Here is a 24,718-nt window from a genome sequence, read left to right as displayed (position 1 = left end):
ATTGCACATGCTGCTCACGCTCCAAAATCACCATTCCCTTTCCCCATTTTAAATGGACATTGCTCCACTTGGACAGCTGCACTTCTACGCAAAACTGAAACCTAGGAGGCCTCTGCTTTAATTTAGTAAGCACCTTCTGTGAAATACCAAACGCACCAAGTCTCCCGGACTGGGAATAACTGGGGGTCGAGCTCTCCCTCACGCAGCTGAATGACAGGTGCATAACCTCTGCAGTTTGCGCAACCAACCAAATACTTCCAGGCGCATCCATTTTCCTTCTTACTGTTCACAGGCACATCTGAAAAAATAAAAGCTTTCTGTCGATCAGGGCAAGTTTCACCTGTTTTCCTGACAGAGGTGGAGCTCACCTGTAAGGAAACGCTCGTTAGGCCGGACGGTGCCGCACCCATCGTTGGCGCTGCACCCATCGTTGGTGTCGAACAACTCCTCACGCCGTTTTACGAGACGTCTCCCAAGGACTCGGCCCATTACGCTGTAGCAGGGGCGCGTTTTGCCAGTCGCGGCTCCTGAATGACGAGGCCTGCGGCTGGAGGGGAAGGCACACGGGCCGTGCCTACAAAGGGACGTTGGCTCAGGAAGGGAACCCAAGCAACCTTTTACAAGCGCGCTAACGCACCGTAGGCAGTAGCCGCGGTAAAGGCCAGACGCAGCTAAAGGCCAGTTTGAGCACAGGGTTATGGTTAACTGCACCTCTACCGCCCTGACGGCCGCCCACCCGCGCTGCGCCCCGCAGCCGGGCCTGGGGCGCCGCTTCCCACCCTCTGCCCCGCCGAGGGGAAGGCGGCCGGCGGGGCTCAGCGCGCCGAGCGGCTGCGGAGGCCGAGGGCTCACCCTGGGCGCTAACCCCGGCCCGGCCCCCCAGGGGAGCGGAGCCGCGCTCGGCTGCGGTCAGCGGGGCGCTTCCCTCAGCCGCCCCTCGCCTTTCCCGCCGCCGGGACCCCCGGGGAGCCGCCTCAGGCCGCGGTGGGGAAGGGGAAGCCGTTCGGCAGGCGATGAGATGAGCTGTCTCTCTGGGGTGACCGGCGGCAAGGCGGGCGGATCTCACCTTTTCCTGGCTAAAGATGCTTCCCAGATCGCTATGTGCAATCTCCACGGGAGCTCGCAGCAGGAACCTGCCCGGTCACCACGAACACTTCATCCACCTGTTCCTCCATTTTGCTGCCTGAGGTGCCGGGAGGTTTCAGAGCTGGCTACCAGCTCCCCCCTCCTTGGCAACTCAGCACCCGGTCATTTCTACATTTCCTTAACAATTTTTCAATAGGCTATTTAATTAAAAGTATTATACAATAGCATAATAATAAGTTATACAATAACTTGCCCAGGTGGCCAAGAAGGCCAACAGCATCCTGGCTTGTGTCAGGAATGGTGTGGCCAGCAGGAGCAGGGAGGTGACTGTGCCCCTGTACTCGGCGCTGGTGAGGCCACACCTGGAATGCTGTGTCCAGTTTTGGGCCCCTCAGCACAAGAAGGACATTGGGGTGCTGGAGCGTGTCCAGAGAAGGGCAGCGGAGCTGGGGCAGGGTCTGGAGCACAGGGCTGGTGGGGAGCGGCTGAGGGAGCTGGGGGTGTTCAGCCTGGAGAAGAGGAGGCTGAGGGGAGACCTCATCGCTCTCTGCAGCTCCTGACAGGAGGGGGCAGGGAGGGGGTGTTGGGCTCTTCTCCCACGTAGTTAGCGATAGGACGAGAGGAAATGGGCTCAAGCTGCGCCAGGGGAGGTTTAGGTTGGAAATTAGGAAAAATTCCTTTACGGAAAGGGTGGTCAAGCATTGGAACAGGCTGCCCAGAGAGGTGGGGGAGTCCCCATCCCTGGAAGTGTTCAAAAAACGGGCAGAGGTGGCACTTGGGGACATGGTTTAGTCTGGTCTACCCTTGATTGGTTTAGGTGGGCTTGGTAGTGTAGGTTAATGGTTGGGCTGGATGATCTTAAAGGGCTTTTCCAACCTAAACGATTCTATGATTCTATAACAGAAATTACTTTCTTAAATACTTAAGGATTAGGTAAATCCTAATTTCATAAATCATGCAATGAAATGGGGTAGTTGCAAAACACGTCCAATCTACCACGGCCACCTGTGCCGTGAGACTCTGATTTTCACAAAGCAGAGCTGGGAAGTGAAATCCCTTCTCCACAGTGGTAGAAATTTTGCACAGAAAGTGAACTAATAACTGCGTATCGCTTGGGCAGCTGTTAATCAGTGGACCTCAGGACTGTTCTCTTGGGGAATTTGCAATGCCGTGACTTTTTGTGTTCAAAAAACGGGCAGAGGTGGCACTTGGGGACATGGTTCAGTCTGGTCTACCCTTGATTGGCTTAGTGTGGACTTGGTAGTGTAGGTTAATGGTTGGACTGGATGATCTTAAAGGGCTTTTCCAACCTAAACGATTCTATGACTTAAAATTATATAAAAATTCATAGCAGAAGGGACATGCAGAGCTCTCTTAGCCCAATCCCACTCAAACCCAGCTGGGACAACCGACACTGACACGAACATAAGAATCTGTGTATAGGGCTCAACTTTCTGTAAGTTTGTTTAACAAGTTGATTATTGTTGTTAGCACTTTTTGTTATTGATATTTGACCCGAGTAGTTCATGATCTCTCCCATGTGTGTAAAATTGCCACCAACTGGACAAGCAGCATCATCCCTAATATTTGGCTTTTTTCCAAACAACCACGGGAAAAGGTTAACTGTCTGAATTAAAGATTTTTATTTTGTGCATTTCAGAAATAAATGAATAATGACATTTTTTAAAATCAGTTGTTGCTGTGCTAGACAAGACACATGTAAAACTTGTCTTTCCATTTTACATTACAACATGCAGTGCAAGAATGATACATTATTTTACTTGAATTCTCAAGTTAACCATCTTTGAATAAACCAAGAGCTATTAACTGTACAAACACTGGTAACAGTCAAAATTATTTCAACTGTAAGGAAGGGAAGGGAAAAAAATAAAAAGATATCTCAATGCCATATAGATCAAGAAACACCAACTGGAACACTACGGATTCACAGTTCTACTAAGTTCTTTAGTTTATTTCTGAAGCATATTAGTTTATTTCTAAAGCATATTTTACTGATTATAACTTTGCATTACTAGAAGTTTTTGATTGTATAATATAACTGATACCAATGAATGAAAATGCAGTTCAGGATCAGTCAATGTAAGTCAGCTATTTTTAGGGGCTAATGACTTTGGTATACAGTTTATCTAGGCGAATACCAGCTCATGTAAGTGTTAGGTTTAACATTGCTTTCTTCCCTCTTCATTTTTAAACTGTCTGGCTTGACAAAGTGTTGAGTAGCTTTGTGATAAGAAAACCCCAAAAACCGAAACGACAACCTACCACCAACCCCCCAACAGTTATAACCTCAAACCTTACCTTTGTTGCTACTTAACAGCAAAGTCAACCAATGATACATATTTTTTCCCTATTTAAAACATTTATCTGTCACTAAAACTATGTTCAACTAATCAGTGCAGAAGCAACATTACGAATGGGCATGTTTAGAAGTTCCATAACATATGTATTTTTGTGTACACAGTGGTGATTTATCTTTAAAATTTTACTATTAAATTAGGAAAAACAAAAAAAACCTAGCAGTGACAAATATGCAGTCTCTATGGGCAGTGCAGTTTGCAAAAGTGGAAAGTTATCTGTAATAAGGTAGGAAGGTTTTGATGAATAATTTTTCGTGTTTTTTCTTCCCCCCCCCCCCCCCCCCCCCCACTGAAGGAGTGTTACTGCCAATGTATCTAATTTGACACCTTGTGGAAATCTGTTTCAACAGTCATAGCTCTTAAGATGCACTTCCAATTTTAAAATATTTTCATCAAGAACAATTTATTCTGCCATATTGTTCCTGCTTTCTAAACCACAGGAGCTATAAAACATACCTTGAAATAATAAACAGGAAATAATTATCTAGGAAAACAGTAAAAAGCTAGTGATACAGTAGGACATAAACCTCATTATCAAGAATTTTGGAAAGTTCAGTACATTATGAAAAATGCCTCTTACACATTAAAAAAGTAATCTGTGGCTGACATTTCAGTAACGTTTTCGATCAAATGACATCTCTCATGCATTGAGAAAATAAAAATTTCCCAACCCCATGTACTGCAGCAGCTCAAAAGTTGAGGTACAACATAGACCTTCCCTAATCATAGCTTCCAAGTACTGAACGCTTCAGCAAGAGAGTTCAAATACTTACTAACCTTTCAAATAAACAGCGTGAACATAGCCGCTTCTTGCAATTCATCTACCTTCAGCCCATTAACTTACCCTTAAATGTATCTGTCTGTAACGCATCTCCCTGAACAAGACAGCGCACTCCCACTGTACTTCAGACAGGGTATGGAAACTTTAAAATGTGGATATAATAAAATCTCAACCTATGTGTGATTAGTGCATTATAGTTACATCCTGTGTGTATATTTTTCTATAATATAATAAGAAATGCAATACCAGTTTTGCTTCCCCCCCCCCCCCCCCATGATGTGGGAAGTGGTGCCAGCCTCACGCTCTGCCTGTTTATTGCATAGAGATGGAAAAATCGTATGAATAGAGAGTTGAGAATTACCAGCTGCACTTCTGTCAACCACCCTTCAGTCTGGGAACACTGAACTGAACTCAAAAGGGCATGCAGGCATCCAAATATGAAAGAACACACGTGTTTCGCATCATGTGCACTGGATGCTGTTCCCAAAGAACACCACATAGGAGGTAGCATGCTTATTCTTACTGGTGTCATTTCAAAAGGCCCAGAAACCTCATTTTCAGTTCTCTGGTGGTAGGGTAGTATCTCTTCCCACTGATGGTAAGTGTTTCCATCTGCTTCAGTAGAGCTAGGAGTTTCCTAAAAATACAGGGCTGAGGTGACCATACCTCTTCAATTAATTTAATTAAGTAGTCAAGCACGTTGGCTTCTGTATCTCTGGCTTCCCCTAACATACAGGCTGTGCATTGTATGCACATGCTTCTTATGAATTCCTCATGGTGAAAACCAGATTTAAATGAAGAAATAGGTTTGCTGCATGGCCCACAGTATTTAAATTAAAAAAATGGATTAGCATAGGATATTACCTCATTATTGCTCGAGTTAACTCTCTAAGTAGTTTAAAGTTTTTGAAAAATTTATATATACCTTCAAGGGTTGGTTTATTACAGTATTCATAAACTTTATTTCTGTGGTTGCTTAATGGAGTGTTCAACTGAACACGTGCAAAAAGTCCCCATAATACAGTTCAGAGAGACAACATATTATGCCTTCATTAATGTATGGTGCTACAGCACAAAGCATACCAAACTCAAAGCTATAGGTTAGTCTACTCCCCTCTAAGCATGCATTTGCAAAACATATATTTACTCTTTAAGAGACAAAGAAAAAAACCCAAAATGTAAGAGCTGTGCTACTTATTTTTAGCTCAGGAAAGAGCCGCCTCACTTTGTTACATTAAGATTTTGATCTGTAAAGTCTAAAAAACCAAAGCTACTTAAGTGAAGTTTGTGCACATTCATAAAATTGCTCCTTACTAAAAGTTTCTGCATAAAGTGTGCACTGCAGTTTTATTTTATTGTCATGGCCTGATTTTCAAAAAACAACCCAAGCCCCACACAGTTATAGGGCATAGGAGCTGCTGGTATTCAGCATCTTTGAAAGTCAGGACACAGCTTAAGTGATTGGCAGGACAGGACAGTTCCCTTGCAGTGTAAGCCAAGTGTTCATTTATGCCCAATAATAAGACCACAGAAGTTTCATCAAATCAATCAAAAGAAACTTTTACAAGTCATACAGGATTTCAAGGATAACACCAATCGACCAGGCCTGAGTTTCACAGCTAAAAGGGCAATACTGTCCATTTTCATTGGTCAGTTCTGGAAGACCTTTCCAGGATGATCTGATAAAAGAAAAAGCAAAATGAGTATTGTTGTTAGATGATACACTGAAATTAAAAGAACATTTAATTTAAAAAACTTTCAGAAGATTATCTCAGTAGGAAACTGAAAACCATAACTAAAGGGCTGTTGTCCTGCAGGCACAGTATGTTCTTTAGTAACTGAGATCTAATTCAGTATTTTTTTTTTCCTGCAGCTGGGAATTGTAGGTTTTTGGGGGGTGCCTCCCCTTCAAAGTAGCCTCTCTGCTACGAATAGTATCTGAACTTACACTACTGGCATGTTGCTCCTGCTTCTCATTCAGCTGGTTTTGCAGTTGGAGGAATACGAATGATCTCTGAGACAACTGAATGGTATTCAAACTACACTTGAAACTGGATTATGGTGCTAAAAAGTGATAATGGCTGGAAGACAGCATGACTACATCAGCCTTTTATTCCTCCATAGGAATAAAAACCCCCACAGACTAATGTACTTGCAGAAATGCTCAGAAGTTGAGCCTGTTGCTACATTAAGAATTCTGTACACAAATGACATACCAAAACAGAGTAGAAGTACACCACTTTAGTAGTAAGACAGAAAAACCAAAGAACATTACCAAACGGTGAGTTGTTTGGTAATACTACCAAACAAGACACTGGGACAAGACACTACGTAAGGCAAAAAGTTGCTTAACAGATCCCTTCCTGATGTGGTCAGACAAACCCTTCTGTCATGACCAGTCCTACTGAGTTACTCTTACGGGTACAAATAAACGCATATTTGAAGGACTGCAGAACAGATTATATGGAAGAGACATCAAGGGCAAGATCTTTGTTTTGTTTGTTTGTTTTCATTTGTCTTAAATACTTGAGAATTAAAAATAGACCAAAAAAGGGGAAAAATAGTGTAGGTTTGGCGATTTGGTTTTTAAGAGGGAGAAATCAAAAGGCAAAGGAACATTTAAGGGCCATAAGCAAGCTCCTCTGTGTTCTTAGAATATCAAGGTTATTAAGATTCTGAAACACTGTCATACCAATTTCCTCATTTATAACACAAGAAATTCTAACAGTATTTTGCATCATCTTATCTGCCACAATATTAATCTGTCACTACTAGCCCTCTATTTTGTTTTGCAGGTTGTTTTGAAGTATCTTGATTTTTTTTTTTTTTTAAGGAAAAAACTCTCACCAACATTTTTTTCTGAAATTCATTTTTTGTATGAAATTAGATCCTAATTTGCACATAAGGTTTATTTCACCCAGCCTTCACATGGTTAAGTATTAGCAGTTCTGCAATCTCTAAAAAGCACTGGATCTCAGCTGTACTTGGAACCTGACTTGAGATCTGCAATAGCACATGGAGCTGTGAACTTCACATGTAGAAAACAGATGCCGTTTGTATTCTAGATCTGTACTTTTACATGCAATTGGATAGTGGATACCACTAGCTTGAATGAATACTTTGAATCCGTGTTAGCTGGTGTCTTACCTTTCAAGGTGAACATAGTGGCGAGAAAGAACATTCTTAATCATAACTACAGTTTTTGCATATATCTCTGGGCCAATCAACTTTGAGAAGTACAGTTTGGCACGCAGAAAATATCCAATTGGCCACAGCCATTCCTAAGCAAAAAATGAAAAGATATTATTATTACTGTCAGTTTGAAAAGGTGACAGCACTTTCTCTAAAATTGAAGAAACTGGCTCTTACAGGTCCTTGGTGATAATTAAAACCTCTGGCTACATTATAGTTGTCATTGTCAAGAGCATTATCGTATACTCCACAGTAAACCATATCACTGCAAGACAGAAAAAAAATAAATTATGCAAACAAAGCCTTAAGAAAAACGATACATAAAAATGTAAAGCAGAAATGAACAAAAAATTTGTCAGGGCATTTACATTTAATGATGGTTAAGTTAGGGAGGTCTCCACCACGTTCTGTATTTTACATGACAATGGAATTCCAAATATGGTTTAAACTAGTAGGAAAATGGTTAAAGTTTTGGCATGACTTGAATTCATAATTTTGCCCTTATGCTTTTACTCAAACTGCAGTGCTGTGCACTGTATCATATATAAGTATGTAGCAAGACGCAGATTCAACATCTTTTACTATACCAAATTTGACTTGCTTACTGTGCGGCCTCCCAGAACACCTGGTGATTGTCTACATAAATAAAGTCAATTGCACAGAGTTTTAGAACAGCAAAATAATCGTTCCAGAAGTATTTGTTGCAGCCTTATTTCACAGGTATATATGAGGATTTTAACAAAAGAAGTACCACCCCCACGTGTCAAGTAATTCCTACTGTCATGCTTTGTAATTAACACTTAGTCTCACTGCTACTATACTTACTCTGGGTCTAAGGTTTTCATGCCCAATGGACCAAGCAGTTTTTCCTCTGCTATCTGCAGAGCTTTCCAAGCTCTCTCAGGTGTGAATAACTCAGGCGCCTAATAAAATAATAAAGATTTGATGAGTAAACTCTGCGCATGTACACACACAAGACTGCGTATACAAATGTAGAAGACCACAAAAAGCCTAAGTTTTGTATTACTGAATCAACTTCTGGAACCTACAAGTCAGAGTAAGCAAGAGGACAGAAGCTATCCAGGGCTTTTTTTTTTTTTAAATGTTAATTTAGTTTTATTTTAACTAAACTTGCCAAGTATTATTAATGAAGCTCTTTAGAAACCCGACAAAAACAACAAACAACCCATGCTTTTTAGCTAATTTGACGGGAAAAGCAGCCTCCCAGACCTAACCTTAGAAGGCGTTCAGAATACAGTGAACACTGCAAATTTATCCTAGCTCTGTCAAGGATGTATTTTTAGGAGATACTCCAAGATGGACGAACATTAAAAGCATAGAAAAGAAAAGCTTTCAAAAAGTTACTCTAAGCAGTGTATGTTCCTGATACAATGCCGTGCAGATGAACCTTACAACGCAAGCTTAGTTCAACAGAAAAGAAAATTTTAAGTGCAAATGCTTCCCCCCTACTCTGCCTCACTTACCACAACCATTGCTATTGTAAAATTTGGCCTGAGCTGGTAATCACACCATGGACTTGAAGCTCCATAGCTGTCCTTATAAATTCCACGCTTGTGAACGAGATTTGGATGTTTCTCATTAGGATCTGCCGGGTTCTCAGAGACAAAGAACAGCCTTTCAAAGTGTCCTTGAATTTTTCTGTTCCACTCATCATATGTGATAGTCTCCTCCTTTCCTACAAGATGTAACATACAGGTTTTATTTTCTGAAAACAGCTGCAGTGGTAACACTAAAAGTATGCTTATGTCTATTTTTACTGTTTCACTTATTGAAGTTTTACGTGAGATACTCCTAACACAATAAAGGCCACAGTAGCATTGTAAAAAGTTATTATCTAGAAGCTGAATTATACTACAGATCAACTCCAACACATGCACAACTTTTTTACACAACATTTTCTAACTTGCAGTTAGCTAGAAGGAAACAGTATGAGGTACTGTGATATACAGTAAATATTTAATTGAGTAAGTTTATAATTAATATTTCAGCACAGTAACACATCAACTCTTTTTTAGTACTTGGTACACATACTCTTGCCATTTTGGAGACTTCAAAGAGAGCATCAAAACATTAGGATAAGTGCCACTTCTAAAAGCTTTCTCTTCCTGAATTCCTGACACCTAGCATAACAGGAGCAGACCTAGGATCACCTCCCTCCAGCTGGTCATTCCCTATGCTTAGGCCAATTCTACAGTTCACAGAACAGCTCACTGAAACTTCAAGTGAGACTAGAAATACATCAGGTTTTAGTCAGCAGAACTGTGCTAGGGATATCTTCCTGACTGAGATACACATGCATCTTAAATAAGCAACGCTTTTATGAAAGCACCAAAAATAGTACATAATCGTACATTAGTTTTGTATTAGGTGAGTACAGGAGTATTACCTGTTTTTCTTAAATTACAATTGGAATATAGCAAAAAGGACAATACTACCAAAATTGAAATACGCTATTGCTAGAAGAATAAAAAGCCTAGAAACTCTAACACTAAGCCTATTCTTAAGAAACAATGTGTAAGTCATGAATAGGAATTCAGGCTCATTTTAGAATAGATTCAACAGTAGATGAATGAAATTTAAAACTCCGTTACACGAGATTAACAACAGAAGGGAGTATACACACATCAAATTGAATCTAAAAAAAAATTGCTTATGATTCTGGAACAAAAGAGATAAGACAAGTCCTATAAGTATTATTTCTACATCTATAGATTATAATATTGCTGTGCACTGAATTCTAAATTGTCTTACTGTAGCCATAGATTTTAAGAAATCCTGAACTGACAGGTAAGTTCATGACCTAAGAATCTGTACTGTCTAGGACAGATAGAAAAAAACCCGAAACAAACCAACCCAAACCTCAAAGCAAAACAAGTTACATTCACGTTTTCTAAAACAGATTAAAAGAACCATTAAATTAATAGCTTTCCAATATGATCATTTACTGAAGCGTAAAAAGGCTTTACAAGGCATGTATATTCACTTGGGCTGGGTAAGCTCAAAATAAAGTAACTTTGTAACCAGAGCAGTATCCCTCTGAAACATAAGGGACATCTAAAGATATTTATGTGAATATTCACAAAAAGTGGTTTTCTATGTTCTGCATGTCGAAGGGGAAAGGGGGGGGGGGGGGGAAGAGAGAAGAAAAGTAGTGTCTTGTGTCATTTTACTTAGCATTCTTGTAATGAATGATGTGTATCATCATAATACATAATATTCCTACCACTTATATCCACTTTGAGAAACAGTATTTAGGCTCCAAAATTCCTTTGTAATCCACACCTTAATACATGGAATAAAACATTTGAAATATTGACAAGACGATACCAACTCTTAATAGATTTTTGTAGTAACAAAAGATTTTAATCATACAAGATACTTTCCCAAGTTTTTCCCCTTTTCCCTCTAAACTTTCTTGATCCCTGATGTTATAGGGTCACCACTTCATCATTTTAGTTATTTTTATACTCCAGTAATACAATTATGAGATGTGCCTGTTTTTACCATGTCTTTTTACAGTGACTCCACGGAACGGAAACAGGTTTTTCCCAGATAAATCCAGCAACCAGCGAACAGCTGACTTGCACAGGCCAACAATTTCCACAGCAGAGCCATCTCTAAAATAATAATTATTAAAAAAAAGCCCAAGAATTACTTTAAGGAGCCTATTAAAGTTCAGTAAGTAACTGAAAAAAAAAAAAAAGAAATCTGTACGTATCTTATTTAGACACTTTATTTTTCCCTATTCTCCTACTATATCCCCTACCTCTCCTATATGAGCATCCCAAAGTTCTACAGCATTGCAGTGTTTTGTGAATCCATCATTGTCATCACTACTGTCATGATTTTCTGAACTTCAGCCATAGCGCTCTTGCCCATAGTCTCTTGGAAGAGTCCTTAGACATTCCAATGTCTCCTTGCAAGGCAGCCACTCCCTCCCTTTGAGTTTTAGCTGCCCTTCTCTGTACCATCCTTCGTTATGTCCTCCTTGAGACCAGCACTACGTGTAACACTCAAGACACAAGTGCATCTTGCAGGTGCAAGGTTTCACAAAGAGGCAGAATGATGCCCTCTGTCTTGTTCTAAAAACCTTCACTGATGACACCCAATATTATTATTTTTATTAGCTTTTTTGGCTGCTGCTGCACACTAAGGTATGATTTCAGAATGCTACCAATGACTAAGATTTCCTTCTTGCGTTGTAGCTTAGTTCCGATAGCATTGTGTAGGCACACGGTTTAGACTGTTTTTCCCTTAGATGTGTATCTTAAGCTTCAGCGTAGGTAAAGTTATCTGCCACTTTTAGGCATGCTCAGTTTTATAGGGTACTTCTGAGTTTCACAAAGGGCCAAGAATAAGGGAAGAGAACATTAGCATAACCAGACTGTGTCACTTTAATCAGTAGGATTCCACCTGATGAAGAAACAACAGAGGGAAGGGTGGAAAACAGGTGAGGTTTTTATCAGCTAACAGTCAGGGAACAACCTTGACTGTACACTGGCTAACAGATACTTTTTTCTGTACAATAGACTAATTTAAAGTGATATTATCATACCCAGCTAATTTGCACAGATTTAAGATAATTTTATACTGGTGATTAAGAACATGAAAAAAGGATCAGCCCCAAACAACTCGATCCTCTCATGTTAAAACTGTTCAATACAGAGGTTCTCATCTGCGCATGCACTTTAGTAACTTAGGTAATATTTCTGCCGTGATAGATTACTCAACTCAAAAGTGAAGCATTAAAATAAGCACTAAATGCACTTCCTGGGCTTGCTTCTTTTTTCAGGCGATATTCAGATAATCATCATATGCCTAAATTTCATATTATAATATATTGAGTTTTACTGCCTGCTTGATGTAAAATTTTTCTCTGGCATCACCAATTTAGCCTCAGTGTACCTCAACCTCTCTTGGTTCCCAATTAAACTGCCTGACTTGTCAAGCAAGATGATGATTTCCTTCAGTTCTCGCCCACAGATGGCAACAGATTTGAAACTGATGCTGCAAGGATGCCTGCAGCAATTTCCTAGCGCATAGTAAAGAGCTTATTTTTAAAGCATTTAATCTCAACTCTAAAAACTTAGATGATGTAGATATTCTTGAATTTTAAGCAAGTAGTATTCAAACACTCACAACAATTATCAATAGGTATCTCCTAAAATAAGTCTAAATAACAGAGTACTGCTAGTACAAGTATACTGTTTTTCCTAAATTACATTTTCCTACTTGAATTCCAAAGTTGACTCTGCACAGAGCTAAGACCACGCCAGAAGCCGAGGTCTTCACCTGCTAAAACACACACCTTTTTTCTACAAATAAGCACAAAGAGAAAAAAAATTTGCCATTACCATTTTAGTAGGCAGAAACATTTAGAACGTTTGAGAGATCACCTCTCAGATGTGTTAATGGAAGGCATAGTAGTTCTGCAGAAGAACCTCCGTTAAAAAAATAATTAAAAAATCCCCCCCCAAAGCCTGCACTTTGTACCTTGGAGTAGCAGGAATTCCCCGGTTGCGAGCTCTGTCGCTCTCTCCCATTTTATCCATCCAAGTGCCACAATTGAAGCGGTTCCCCCCATAGACAAAGCCAGTTTCACGGTCAACACCCGCAGTTACGTTAAAACCTGCCAAGCAAGAATAGCATGTGTGAAGTCTACGTTTTAAACAAAACAAAACCCCAACTGCCCCCCTGCCCTAGCCCAAACCTCCTAAATAAACAAAAACCACTCCAAACGAGATCTGAGGTGGGTTTCTGAAGGCAACTGTACTTTTTAAGTGAACTTTTATTTAAAGATAATTTGTATCGCAACATATAAGCAGTTGCTGATAATAAACGATTAGGCACTTTTTAAACATTACATGTATTTAAAGTAATATAGTTTTAGTTGCATTAAACGTAATTAATTTGTCAAAAATATACTCAATAGCTAGAGGCAAAGAGATATAAAATATAAGCATCAGCTTTTGAATTGCATAGCAAGTGATCTATATACGTTACCTTCATCTCTCATGTTTTGATCTATCTGCGGACCAGCATTCCTTTCTCGGAAATTTATGCCTTCCATGTGCCGTTGCATTGCTTCCTGTATTACTTCATAAAGTGGCTGATCCTAGATTGATTGCATGTTTGGATGATATGTGAAAGGCAAGATGAAAAACATGTAGAAAGGCTCTATCTAATGTGCAAATAGTAGCAATTCTTAGCCTCTAGTTTATCATACTTCAAAAGAAAAGCATCTAATATTTTTAGGAGCATCTTTGTCAATGGCAATACTTTGTATACAATTTTTTAATATAAACATTTTTTCAAGACAAAAAAGCAAAGAAAAAATTTAGAAGCTGATGGATTTTTTTTTTCCTCCATCCCAACCCCCTGCACCTGTCTAATCATGTGATGCAGATGTAGTGAGGAGTGCCTAAAATATGGAATTCTTGTCCTATAATCCAGTTTCACCATAAACAACAGATAGCAACAGGTTCTTGTAGCTAGAAAAATTACATTCTTTCACTAAAAATTTATAGTTGGGTTACATACTTAGAAGTGATCTTTACCATAGTGCCTGCAGGCTGAGGAGAAGAGTCATCTCTTGGGTACATCCTAGAAACAGGACACCTGAGAATGTCTAAGCCGTTTGGAACAATTTTACAGTAGTCCTGGATACACTGAAGCCACCACCATACAGCATCACGACAGTTGTATCTGGCATGTGTCCCCTGGCCAAGCAGATTGGGAATGAGACCATGTCTTAAAGTCCCACCAAATGCTAAAATGATGTTTCTAGAACAAAAGAAAAAACACAGTCTTGACAAAGTTGCTTTCAAGGCCATTACTGGACCAAGCATTAAGTACAAAGTGTACAAGTTTACCTTAATAGCAAGGTTAAGTCAAGGAAACAAACGGGATCTTAGAGACAGATGCCAAAAGTTTGCTGTTGAAAGCTACACTTAGCGTGAACTTCTTTTACAATAAAAAGTCATCTATTCCCTACAAATTCCCCAACATGCATACATTTAAATCAGTTTGTATGAAACATATAACATCCGCTAATATGGAAATGTAGTTAGGTTTTTCATAGGTAGTGATACAAAGCCTAAATCCAAATCCCATTGCGGTCACAGGGAAGGTTTTTACTGACATTGTTTATGATTATCCTGGTATCCGTTCTACTGGGTGGGGTGGAATGGGGACAGAGCGCAGGAGTAGATGGGAATTTCCTATTAAACTACAGAGAGGTGACAGCAACTGAGGTTATAAGAAGTTTCATTTGAGAACTGTTGCACGTACCTTGTGGAAAACATGGATTCCAACTAGCTTTAAAAAGGAATATAAACATACTAGTAGACTGCAGATCTTACTGCATGAGAAAGGTAATAATTGGCCAAATGTACAACAGCATAAATACATGCTAATTTAAACCCACTAATTTTTATGTTTGTAACATGTCGTGAGCTCCAACCAAATTAAAAGATTAATGGAAATATCAAATCAATAGATCTGGCTTATATCTGGCTCATTTGTCAGATTAACATTTACAAACAGATATCAGATTGCAACAAGTCACAATTAGCTGATTTCTAGTATTAGTAGACAAATACTAGCCGGTACCATTACAAAAAAAAAGAAAAAAAAAAAAATCACGATAGACATGCAATCATACCTTTCTGACTAAAACAGCATTCTTTTGCTACTTCAAATTTTTAAAGAAGTTATTTTGAAATTATTGCTCCGCAACAATGATGCAAGTACACATGAAACAATCACTTTGTTTACAGACAAGCAGTAGTGTTACAGGGGTTAAAACTACCTTATCTATACAGAACATCAGCTTCATATCAGTGCTAAGAAAGAAAAAGAGAATCATTTAAGTAGTATTTTTAATACCACTTAGAGAGAACTCCCAAATCTGTCTAGGGCCATTAAAGTTTTACACTGCCCATCAACTGTTTCTGACAGCTTGCGCGTCATCTCAGCTTTTGAGAGCGTACCTTTTTCCTAACTACCTGCAAAACCAGTAAGAACTAAGCGTAAGTCGGTCTTACCTTGCTTCTAGGTAGCGCCCAGTAACTAACATTAGACCTCTCAGTGCAATAAAGGTATCCCTTCCCCAAGAGCGAAAAATTCCAGAAGAAAAGTGAGGTAAACCTAAAAAGAAATGTCATTGTTCATCTCATTTATTGATATGGCAGAAATCTCCAAGCACACATGTATGTATAAAATAACCAGAAGTAAAAATATATTCCCATTTGTAACTTTTTTCCTAGATTAAGATAACAATCTTTTAGATCAAGTCCTTGATAAAATGAACTAAAACCTCATTTTAGAACAATTACCTTCTAGAATTTCAAGATCATGCAACAGAATTTCTCATCTCAATAACACAGCCACATTGAAATTTTTATTAAATAACTTTGTACCTTAACCAAGTGCCATCCTTTGTTTAAAAGCAGCAGAAAGAAAACTAACAAACAAAAAGCCAGAACTACGACAAGATTTATAACGCTTTGTTGGCAAGAGTTGATGTACGAGAGCCGTGCCATCTCAGTAGCATAAAGGGGATAAGACTGGAGAGCTATGAATTTCTTCAGCCCAAAATTGTTCTCAGCCACTATAAAAGGAATCCTGCTTCTCTTTTCCAGCAGCTTCTAGAACTACATCTTACTGCAGACATTAGAGCATGTAACTTTAAGAATGATTCTGACTGATAAAGGATAATAATTAACAACAGTAAGGTCCATCCTTGTCTTTTCTTCCATTTATTAACTCTTCCACCTAACAAACATAAAATTCCATATGGTAAAGTTTCAAAACAGCAGGCTCTTGTGCATGCTTGACAGAACAACATTTTAACTTCTATCACTTACTTTTCCAAAGTATTTGCTAATACTCAAACATGGCCTCCACACCTCTGCAATTTTATAGTATATGGCAACAGCACTTGAGCATGACAATCCACGTACGAGTTAAAAAAATCTCAGACACAGCTACTAGTGAATACGTGAAGGGAATATTTAAAACCAAAGCCTTTAGTATAATTAATCTTTATGACAAATTTAAGGGAACATTGTGCCTCTGTGCTTCTAGGTTACACTAATGCAGGCAAGTGGAACGTTACTAAAAATGAGAAACTAAAAGCAGTAAAATTCCATGAGAGAAAGACAGACAGCAAAAAGAAGAAGAAAATAAACACCCCAGTGAGACAGATGCCATAGAATCTGTAGATGTTAAAAGTTTCTATGGTTTCAGAAAAGGAATGGGCCAACTCAGAACAAAACCAAATTCATTCTAAGCCACTAAACACAGAAGATAATACTTTTGACATAGGAAAGTGCCCAATTCAAAGACTGCCAGATGCTGGCAGAACATTTGGAAGTATAAACACTATTTGCTGACTGCTTTTATGCTCTTTCCTTTTGGAGACATTTTCAGATCAGGTGCTCTTCTGGTCTGCTAATGGTTCTTTCTTCTGAGGAGGAGTTGTTAACAATGAATTCACCCTCGTACTCCATTACAATTCAGTTACTGAATTCATGTTTAAAAAGGATAAACTAAAACCTATTATGCTAAGTATATTTATCTCAAGCAAGTCTTCTAGAAAGGAAGAGAACATACTTGTGGATCTCCATATATGATAAAAGTGGATATGGCTAAAACAGTCTCTAAGCAAAGTGTTTATAAGCTCCCCACCTCCCAAGAGCAGTAACAAAATGGTTGTCTCCAAGACGTACTGCTGGACAAAACTCCCCTATTTTTAATACGGGCAAATCTTTATCTTAAACACAAGTTAAGACACAGGGGAAAAGTGAGGAAAACTACTACCTACATTTTATACATGGTGGCTGACACATGGGTCCCAAGCACGATGGAGATAATTTTAACATAGTTACTAAAACCCGTTTAACTATTTTGGAAGACTTTTTCTTTTTTCTTTTAAAAAATGTTGTCCTCACTTACCAGCTGCCAAAGAAACACAACACTGTTCTTTCTCATTTGTAATCTCATTCAGCCTATAGGGAACATCATGTAAGGAAGGAGACAGATTTGGCAGACAAGAATATCTTCCTATCCCACACATCTGGATTGAACCCAAGGAAAGGTGTTTAACAAATGTTGATCCATTCTGCACAAAGCTGTAATTCAACATAATTAAATTAAAATAACTTTGCATTCAGCAATATCAGTCTATAAAATACACCCTTTTTCATTTACAGAAGATTATTATAAGTATTATGCATAATAAATACAATAACCAAACAATGAGTTAATATTAGTATTTTACATTAACTCATTTTGTACATAAGCTTTAATTTGTAAATCACTTTTTTCCCCAAAATGGGTGCCCAGTGTTAGCCTTAAATTTTAATTTATTAACGCCAATGAGAGTGTTACGTCAAATACTTCTAGGGAAAAAGAGTAAAAAAAAAAAAAGGGAATCGATTTGGTTTACTTGATGCCTACATACAGACCCAACACCTCAAAAATACGATAAAAGATATTTTACTATGAACACAAGTTTCTGTCAGACCTAGTCAGTGTTTTTAAAGATCGACACATTTTTACATACATATTCATATATATAAAAAAATTGTAAGCAATAAATCAGTTAACACATTGTCTAAAATAATGCAACCTGCATTCCTGACTAGTTCATCATGCATTTTTTCATACAACACACTACTTTCCACATGATTTCACAGACATACCAAATTCTATGCCCATTTTAACTTCTGTATTTTTACAAAATAATACTGATTTGTTCAGAATGTTCATAGCTAGAATAAAGCCTCCATTAAATCAATCTCCCTTCCGTTTCCAAGAAACCAAGGAGAGGCAGACACTGGAGATTAAACAGTTATTTCAAGAACTAAGCAAAGTGCTCGGATAATGAAGGATATTCAGCTGTGTTAGCGAAGAAATGTTGAACAAAGCATCAGCATGAAGTACAATCTGGTATTTGCTTTTTTGCTTGAACTTTAAGGAATCATTGCAGTTGTACTAAAATTATAGCAAAAAAGTTTCTGAAGCCTGGCAAAGAAATGCTGTTTTAAGGTTTCCTCCTCCTACTGCACAATGCCAACAGTAGTTGTAAATTCAAACCCCGGACAGACATCTGAACTCTCAATCTTCCAAGCCACCGCTGTTAGAAGATGGATTTGATATTCACTACCAATTTTACCCTTTTATATTGGACAAATATGAAAATATTCAAATTACATTCTCCAGCAGGTAAAACTTAAAAGGTGCAAATATATATGGATACCTCTATAGCTCTGATATGCCAAGCATACCTAGACATCTGATGCCATCCCACATCCAGAAGCGTTGTGTAGGCACCCACTAATATGGCATCAAAGTAACACGGGATGAGGTAACGTGGAATTCTCTTTAGGTAGACAAACATGGCCTTCAACCATTTACCAACCTGTTAAAATACAATATAATTAGAACGTGGTAACACTAGGGTTCAAAAACCAGTACTTTCAGGATCCACCTAGTTAAAGTATTTGTCACAGTTTTTGTACATTTATTACACCTAAGTTATGCTTGACCACCACAAAGATGAGGTTATCTTCAGTTAGGAATAACACCAGTAGCATGCAACCATTCATGTCTAAGAAGTTGTCCATGCTAGGTATTTGTGGTAGAATTGCTGTACCTTCCAGCACCAAAATTTCAGCTAAGAGATGAACTCTAAGAAAAGTAGTAGGGAAAAATCTGTACTGTTATCTGTACTATGACATAAATGGGCAAGAACATCAACTATAGAAAGAGATTATATTTTGCTAGCCTTGTAGGAAAAAAGATTATCATCACAATGAAGTTATTAAAACTGAGTAGCAAAAGAAAGCTGCATCACTACAACCCAAGTGTGGGAAGGAGGTTTTTCATTGCTTAAAAAGACAGGACTGAACAGATGAAGCTTGAGACCAGGGACAGAAAAATTATGAGAAGGCTAAATTATGCACCCCCACTAGTGAAAATGACTGCGAATCTGGGTCTAGGACTCAAGATTCTGGAGCTTCACCATCCCTGTGTCACTGCAAAATGTTTGACACCTGGGAAGTATTTCTCTTCTTTCCTTCTAGTACTGTTAAAGAACATCATGGCAACCTATTAGAAAGCCACTAAATATTTAAACCTTGCAGGTGAAGGCTGTGCAGATGAAGAAAGTATGTGTCAGTATGTTACGTGATGACACTGTACTTCTAACCTGGAAATTATGAAGGGAAAGTTAGTTATGTAAACAGCGAAATTGCAAAGTTTAGCTTCATGTGACTTCAGGATGGCTATGGGTACTTTACATTTTCTGCAAAACAGAATGAGACACTACAAAATAAGAACTCAAAAGAAAAACCCCACAGAAAAAATAAGGAACAGTCTTTGAAGAACATTAATAATGGCAAGTATCAGACGAACTTCCCTTCTAGAAAAGCTCCATCTCTGAGGTCAGCCTCAGCATTCACTTCAATCCAACATTAGGCTGCTTTATCCATTCTTCTGCTTTATATCACTACGCTTGATGTCCGGAACAGAATGAAGTGAGAATGCTAAAGCCTTTATTATTATATTTGTTATGTAAGTTACCCAAATCAGGTCTTCACCTTGTGAAATGAATAAAGCAATTGCTGTGCAGGAAAACAAAATATGACAAAGAAAGAAAAGGACTGTATTGTAATGCAACTATAGAGGTAACTTGAATCTCAGTAATTCCTAACTTCTCAGTGCTTGGCTGCAACCTTACTATATCATAATCATGGTTGCCTCAGTAGTATTTAGGCCCTCTTTTGAAAGTACTTACTTAAAAAAAAAAAGGTTACTTCATTTTAACTTGAGGAAAAGTAATAAACAAACAGGGAAGGACCCCTGCAGGCCTTTATGTGAGAGCTAACAACCCCTCCATGCCCTACATACTTCTCCCTTCCTTTTTGCAGTCTGTTCTCAAATAGCATTGAGGAGAGGGGAGAAAAACATATTAACAGTTTAATCTCCTAGAAGAAATTGCCCAGACAAGAAATATGTTATAGACAGACTGAACTTTTAAAATATACCAGTAATTGAAAAGGAAACAAACTAGTAATTTAAAGCCCCAAAGTCACCAAATAAGTGGTTTTACTCACTTCTGCACAGGCTCCTGCACGTGAAATCAGACGATTACTGACATAATCAATCATCCAGTCTCCCGATCTTAAATTATCACAAAATGGATGACCCAAATCATTCTTTGGTCTGATGTCTGCCATCACTGACATTAACCCTGAAGATACAAACCCAACTCTGTATTAAAGGACGCACCATTATCACAAACAGCAATTACAATGCAGGAGGAGGAGGTACACAGCAACGGATGCTTTAACTGGATTTAACTGTGTTAACTTCTCTTGATCTGCAGAATGAGTTAGCATACAACTCAGCTGTAGCTTCCTCAGCGTACATGCTAGACAGTTATGAAAAATCATTGTGCAATAACTAGCATGGTCGAATTCATACATTTGATAAATGATCGACACTCCTCGGTAATCTAGTAATGCCTAGGGTTTAATTAATGTGACTTTTCACTGGAGGTGTATGTATTTTCTTCTTATTTTAAAAGCAAGGGCATCAGTGTTAAAACACATATTGACACTTAGTTTTGCAGCCCAGAGTAACGAGAGGGAGGGTTCTTGGTTTAGTATGTGATTTCCTGAGTACAACACTGATTAATAGCATAGTCAAGCAGAAAAAACCTTACTGGCTTTTATCCAAACAATGGCACTAGCCATAAACCAGCATTAAAGTATGATCTAGATTGAGCAGCTCTATTTTACTTTTCTCTTCTTCAGAAAAAAGAATGCTCAAGCTATTACCTTGGAGGCCGGCATACTTTAGCGGTGACCAGTTTGGTATATTGTAACAACCTCCACCATCTTCTTGTTCTTCTGCCTCACACCTATACAGTACTTGATTGAGGTCAGCCAAAGTTAGTTTAGATGCAATACTGAAAAAACAGTGGAGAAAAAAAAAAATTCCAAACCCCAAAGCAACATTAATAGGGAAATAAAGAAAGGATTTCACAAACAATTCTCGTTTCAGACTTGTATTAAAATAATTAAACATATACAAGCCTCTCACCACTTAATCTTGGAAATTAAGAGCTTGATTTTTTTCAGATGTTCCGAGATGTTTTGCTCAGATGTTTTGGTATTTATTTAGAAACACAGTATTAAGTACAACCCCTGAACAATCATACCCTAACACTGACAAGCACTCCATGTCAGTAAGTCTACTTTAAGCAACAGTTACACAGAACATGAGCAAAAGAGCTTGTGAAGTTTTTAAATATTAACCCTGCTTAGTATTATACATATGAAAAGAAAATTTCAGAGTTTTTACTGCACTCTGACAATCCAAATCCATCCACAGTAACAGCAACAAAACCCCCTCACTTTAACTAACAGACTGTTCCTCACTCCCACTGTAGCGCTCTCGGTTCTACTTCAGAAACTTAAAGAATACTCACGAAGAAAATAACGTTTTTAATATAGGTGCTGAATGATCATCAGGAAGACTTCCAGATTTAAAATGAGGGCTGAACTGGATCAGATGATTGCGGAGTACACCGACAGCCTCTTGTGCCTTTGGGTCAAGACTAACTCTGTAAATATGAACACATAACTCGTAGAAATGTAGCACTTAAAATAACTATACCCAAGTTTCAAAACAAAGAATCCTATCACTCTATTTTAACAAACGCAGCCATTTGGCAACTATAATAACGTACCTGAATACTATTACACTTCCTGGTGTTAATTTTTCAAATTCTATTTCTTGAACAAATTCATTTGGCCCTTTTATGGCAGTTCCAGCTTGCTTTATAATTTTACTGTCTTTAATCTTAGAAAAGAAAACACATTTGCAACTGAAATTCAATGTCTTTTTTCTAATATAAAATATCACAAATTCCAAAATATTGCATCAGAACATGGGTGAAGGAGGCTAATTACCTGGATATGCTCTCTGAGTTCCATTGTGAAATTAGGCAATCCATTTATAAAACGTTCGTCTTTTTTGTAAGGGCTAGCACTTCTCTCAATAGTCCTAGCCTCAAGTACTACTTCTTCTATTTTTCCTAAGAAAAGTTAAATCATGTTGCAGCTGTTATGATACTTTAAATTAAAAGCAATCCTTTTGAAAACATGAAGCAAAACCTAAGACTAAAAACCTAAATATTCAAAATGCAAGCCTCAGTTGTAATAATAAATTTTATAATAAATGAACCATAAAAATCAGTCAACAATTAGTGAATTACAACCCGTCTTTTACTGATCACCAGCTCTGTTACCTTATTATCTTTCAGAAGACTGTGTTAGATTGATTTCCAAACTGCAACTACAGATGCTTTATCTTAAAAGTGTAAGAACTTGTATTAGTATTCAAATATTCTGATTTTCTCTATCCTTTCAGTAATCTACAAACTAAAGTATACAAGTCTTGCAGCCACTTGTAAATGTCTTAATATATAATGTGACTGACTTTAAAACAGGCACACACATACACTCAAAGAATTGAGTATACTTAAAAAGCCAGTTTGGAAAGCTTCTCTTTAGAAATATTGCCAGGTAACGTGTAGAAGCATTATACTTTGCTACTATTAAGTACAGTAAATACTTCGCATATCTAACTAATATTATGTATGTATTGCCTATAAATTATCTTTGTATTAATGTAGGCATTACAACATTGTTTCTTATTAAGATGTATTTTAAAACCACAAGAATAGTCATATATAAGAAAGCTGAACAGCAATGACATTAACAAGTATGGTAAGATTTTAGCCTTTTTCCCCAGTATAACACTTAATAACTATTAATGCCCCCCAACTCTGTACAATTAAGCATCTTGCTGTTAATTATTTCTTACCAGTTCACAAACAAGACAGTAAATAAAGCCACAGCCTCATGGGGAGCTTACAGCAGGAAGTACACTCAATATGAATGCCTCTGAAACCCTAAGCAAGGTAAGTTTGTTACTGTTTCTTTAACTATTTTTGGTGCATGCATATTAGTACATATAAAAGGAGTATTATATACTGAAAATTCTCATATTGATTTCATGTGTTTGAAGTTAGAAAGTATGGAATTAGAATAACTTGAATTCTTTTTTGTACACCTGCTACGTCTTGAAGTCTGATTACCTGGGATACACATTTCGGGTACTTCTTTACTGTAGAAGGAAGTTTTAGGATCCCTGAAAGCAGTTCGACTTACAGCCACAACAGACTGGTGTGTGTTCGGACAATGTCTTGTCACCGCCACTATATCTTCATCAACTTGATCTACGTACACCTAGAAAAGACATACCATTGCAACCGTGCTCACTCAGAACATAAACATGGAGCAATTGCAATGTTACCCTCACTTCTTGCCTGATTAAAGCCTTTAGCCCCCAGCTCCTGATGCAGCCTGTTTATGGCCAGCCTTCCTGCTAGAATTCCTGTTTGGAAATTAACTTCACCACGAGTCAGCTGTGCTGCTGGATTCCATTTTGCATAAAATCTCTCCTCAGATACTACAGAGATCTGTAAAGAAATTAAGATTTAAGCAAATATCAACTACTCTGGAAAAAAAACCAAAACCACCCAGCTGGATGTCTCAACTATATAGTCAATTCAAATTTTGTATGAAATTGGACAATCTGAAGCAATGCCAGCTAGTAAACTGCTTGGAATTTCAAATAAACAATGTTACAATATATGTCCTAGGACAAGAATAAAGTTTACACTTTTAAAAGTAACTTCGGAGTTACTGTAGACACATACCTGGTGTGGCACTAGTTCATCATAGCCTTTGGTGCTTCCTGTAGCACAGCATGCCATGGAAACAATCATTGCACTAGGAAGAGCATCATATGCAGATCGGTGCTACGTTAAAAAAATAAATAGGTAATAAGTAGTGAAACAAAGACATAATTCATCCCTTGCAATTCAGCATACAGAAGATATACTCAGTTTAACACAGGAATTGCTAATCACATGATCATCATTTTCTCAGTCACAACAGCATTATTGAAAGAAATTACTACAAATGCACTAACAAAAGCAACTTCAGAGAAACCCTGAAAAATAAGCACTCCGACTCCCACCATCCTCTCTCACTCTCTCCTGTAAAACAGGAGCTTAGGAGAACAGGTTAACAGAGACAGAACTACTTATAGTAGGCTGGAATGAAAGAATCAAAACAGCTTGTTAACTAGCTTTATATACTTTTTCCCTTAAAAGACA

The 24,718-nt window shown here is 38.1% G+C and overlaps 1 protein-coding gene across 8 annotated transcripts in view; it reads right to left on the bottom strand.

Moving 5' to 3' along the window:
• Positions 1 to 3,742: 3,742 nt before the first annotated feature.
• AGL (amylo-alpha-1,6-glucosidase and 4-alpha-glucanotransferase) overlaps positions 3,743 to 24,718 on the bottom strand; it is a 37,591-nt gene continuing 16,615 nt past the window's right edge. For 5 of the 8 annotated variants that reach the window (XM_075711677.1, XM_075711680.1, XM_075711676.1 and 2 more), the window contains 20 exons: positions 24,257 to 24,358; positions 23,864 to 24,016; positions 23,633 to 23,783; positions 22,443 to 22,567; positions 22,220 to 22,332; positions 21,959 to 22,093; positions 21,306 to 21,436; positions 20,580 to 20,716; positions 18,750 to 18,883; positions 17,416 to 17,591; positions 15,504 to 15,606; positions 14,016 to 14,241; positions 13,462 to 13,573; positions 12,952 to 13,087; positions 10,963 to 11,075; positions 8,922 to 9,133; positions 8,263 to 8,360; positions 7,615 to 7,702; positions 7,393 to 7,526; positions 3,743 to 5,924 (listed from right to left, as the gene is read on the bottom strand). In XM_075711677.1, the coding sequence (XP_075567792.1) occupies positions 5,807 to 5,924; positions 7,393 to 7,526; positions 7,615 to 7,702; positions 8,263 to 8,360; positions 8,922 to 9,133; positions 10,963 to 11,075; positions 12,952 to 13,087; positions 13,462 to 13,573; positions 14,016 to 14,241; positions 15,504 to 15,606; positions 17,416 to 17,591; positions 18,750 to 18,883; positions 20,580 to 20,716; positions 21,306 to 21,436; positions 21,959 to 22,093; positions 22,220 to 22,332; positions 22,443 to 22,567; positions 23,633 to 23,783; positions 23,864 to 24,016; positions 24,257 to 24,358 (2,697 nt within the window). In that variant the 3' untranslated portion in view covers positions 3,743 to 5,806. Of the gene's footprint in view, positions 5,925 to 7,392; positions 7,527 to 7,614; positions 7,703 to 8,262; positions 8,361 to 8,921; positions 9,134 to 10,962; positions 11,076 to 12,951; positions 13,088 to 13,461; positions 13,574 to 14,015; positions 14,242 to 15,503; positions 15,607 to 17,415; positions 17,592 to 18,749; positions 18,884 to 20,579; positions 20,717 to 21,305; positions 21,437 to 21,958; positions 22,094 to 22,219; positions 22,333 to 22,442; positions 22,568 to 23,632; positions 23,784 to 23,863; positions 24,017 to 24,256; positions 24,359 to 24,718 lie in introns of those variants that run through there. The other 3 variants (XM_075711678.1, XM_075711683.1, XM_075711682.1) reach the window with 3 other exon arrangements.

This window comes from Pelecanus crispus, chromosome 5 (genome assembly GCF_030463565.1).
Source record: "Pelecanus crispus isolate bPelCri1 chromosome 5, bPelCri1.pri, whole genome shotgun sequence".
NCBI lineage: Eukaryota > Metazoa > Chordata > Aves > Pelecaniformes > Pelecanidae > Pelecanus > Pelecanus crispus.
This window is presented reverse-complemented; position numbering and strand designations above follow the sequence as displayed.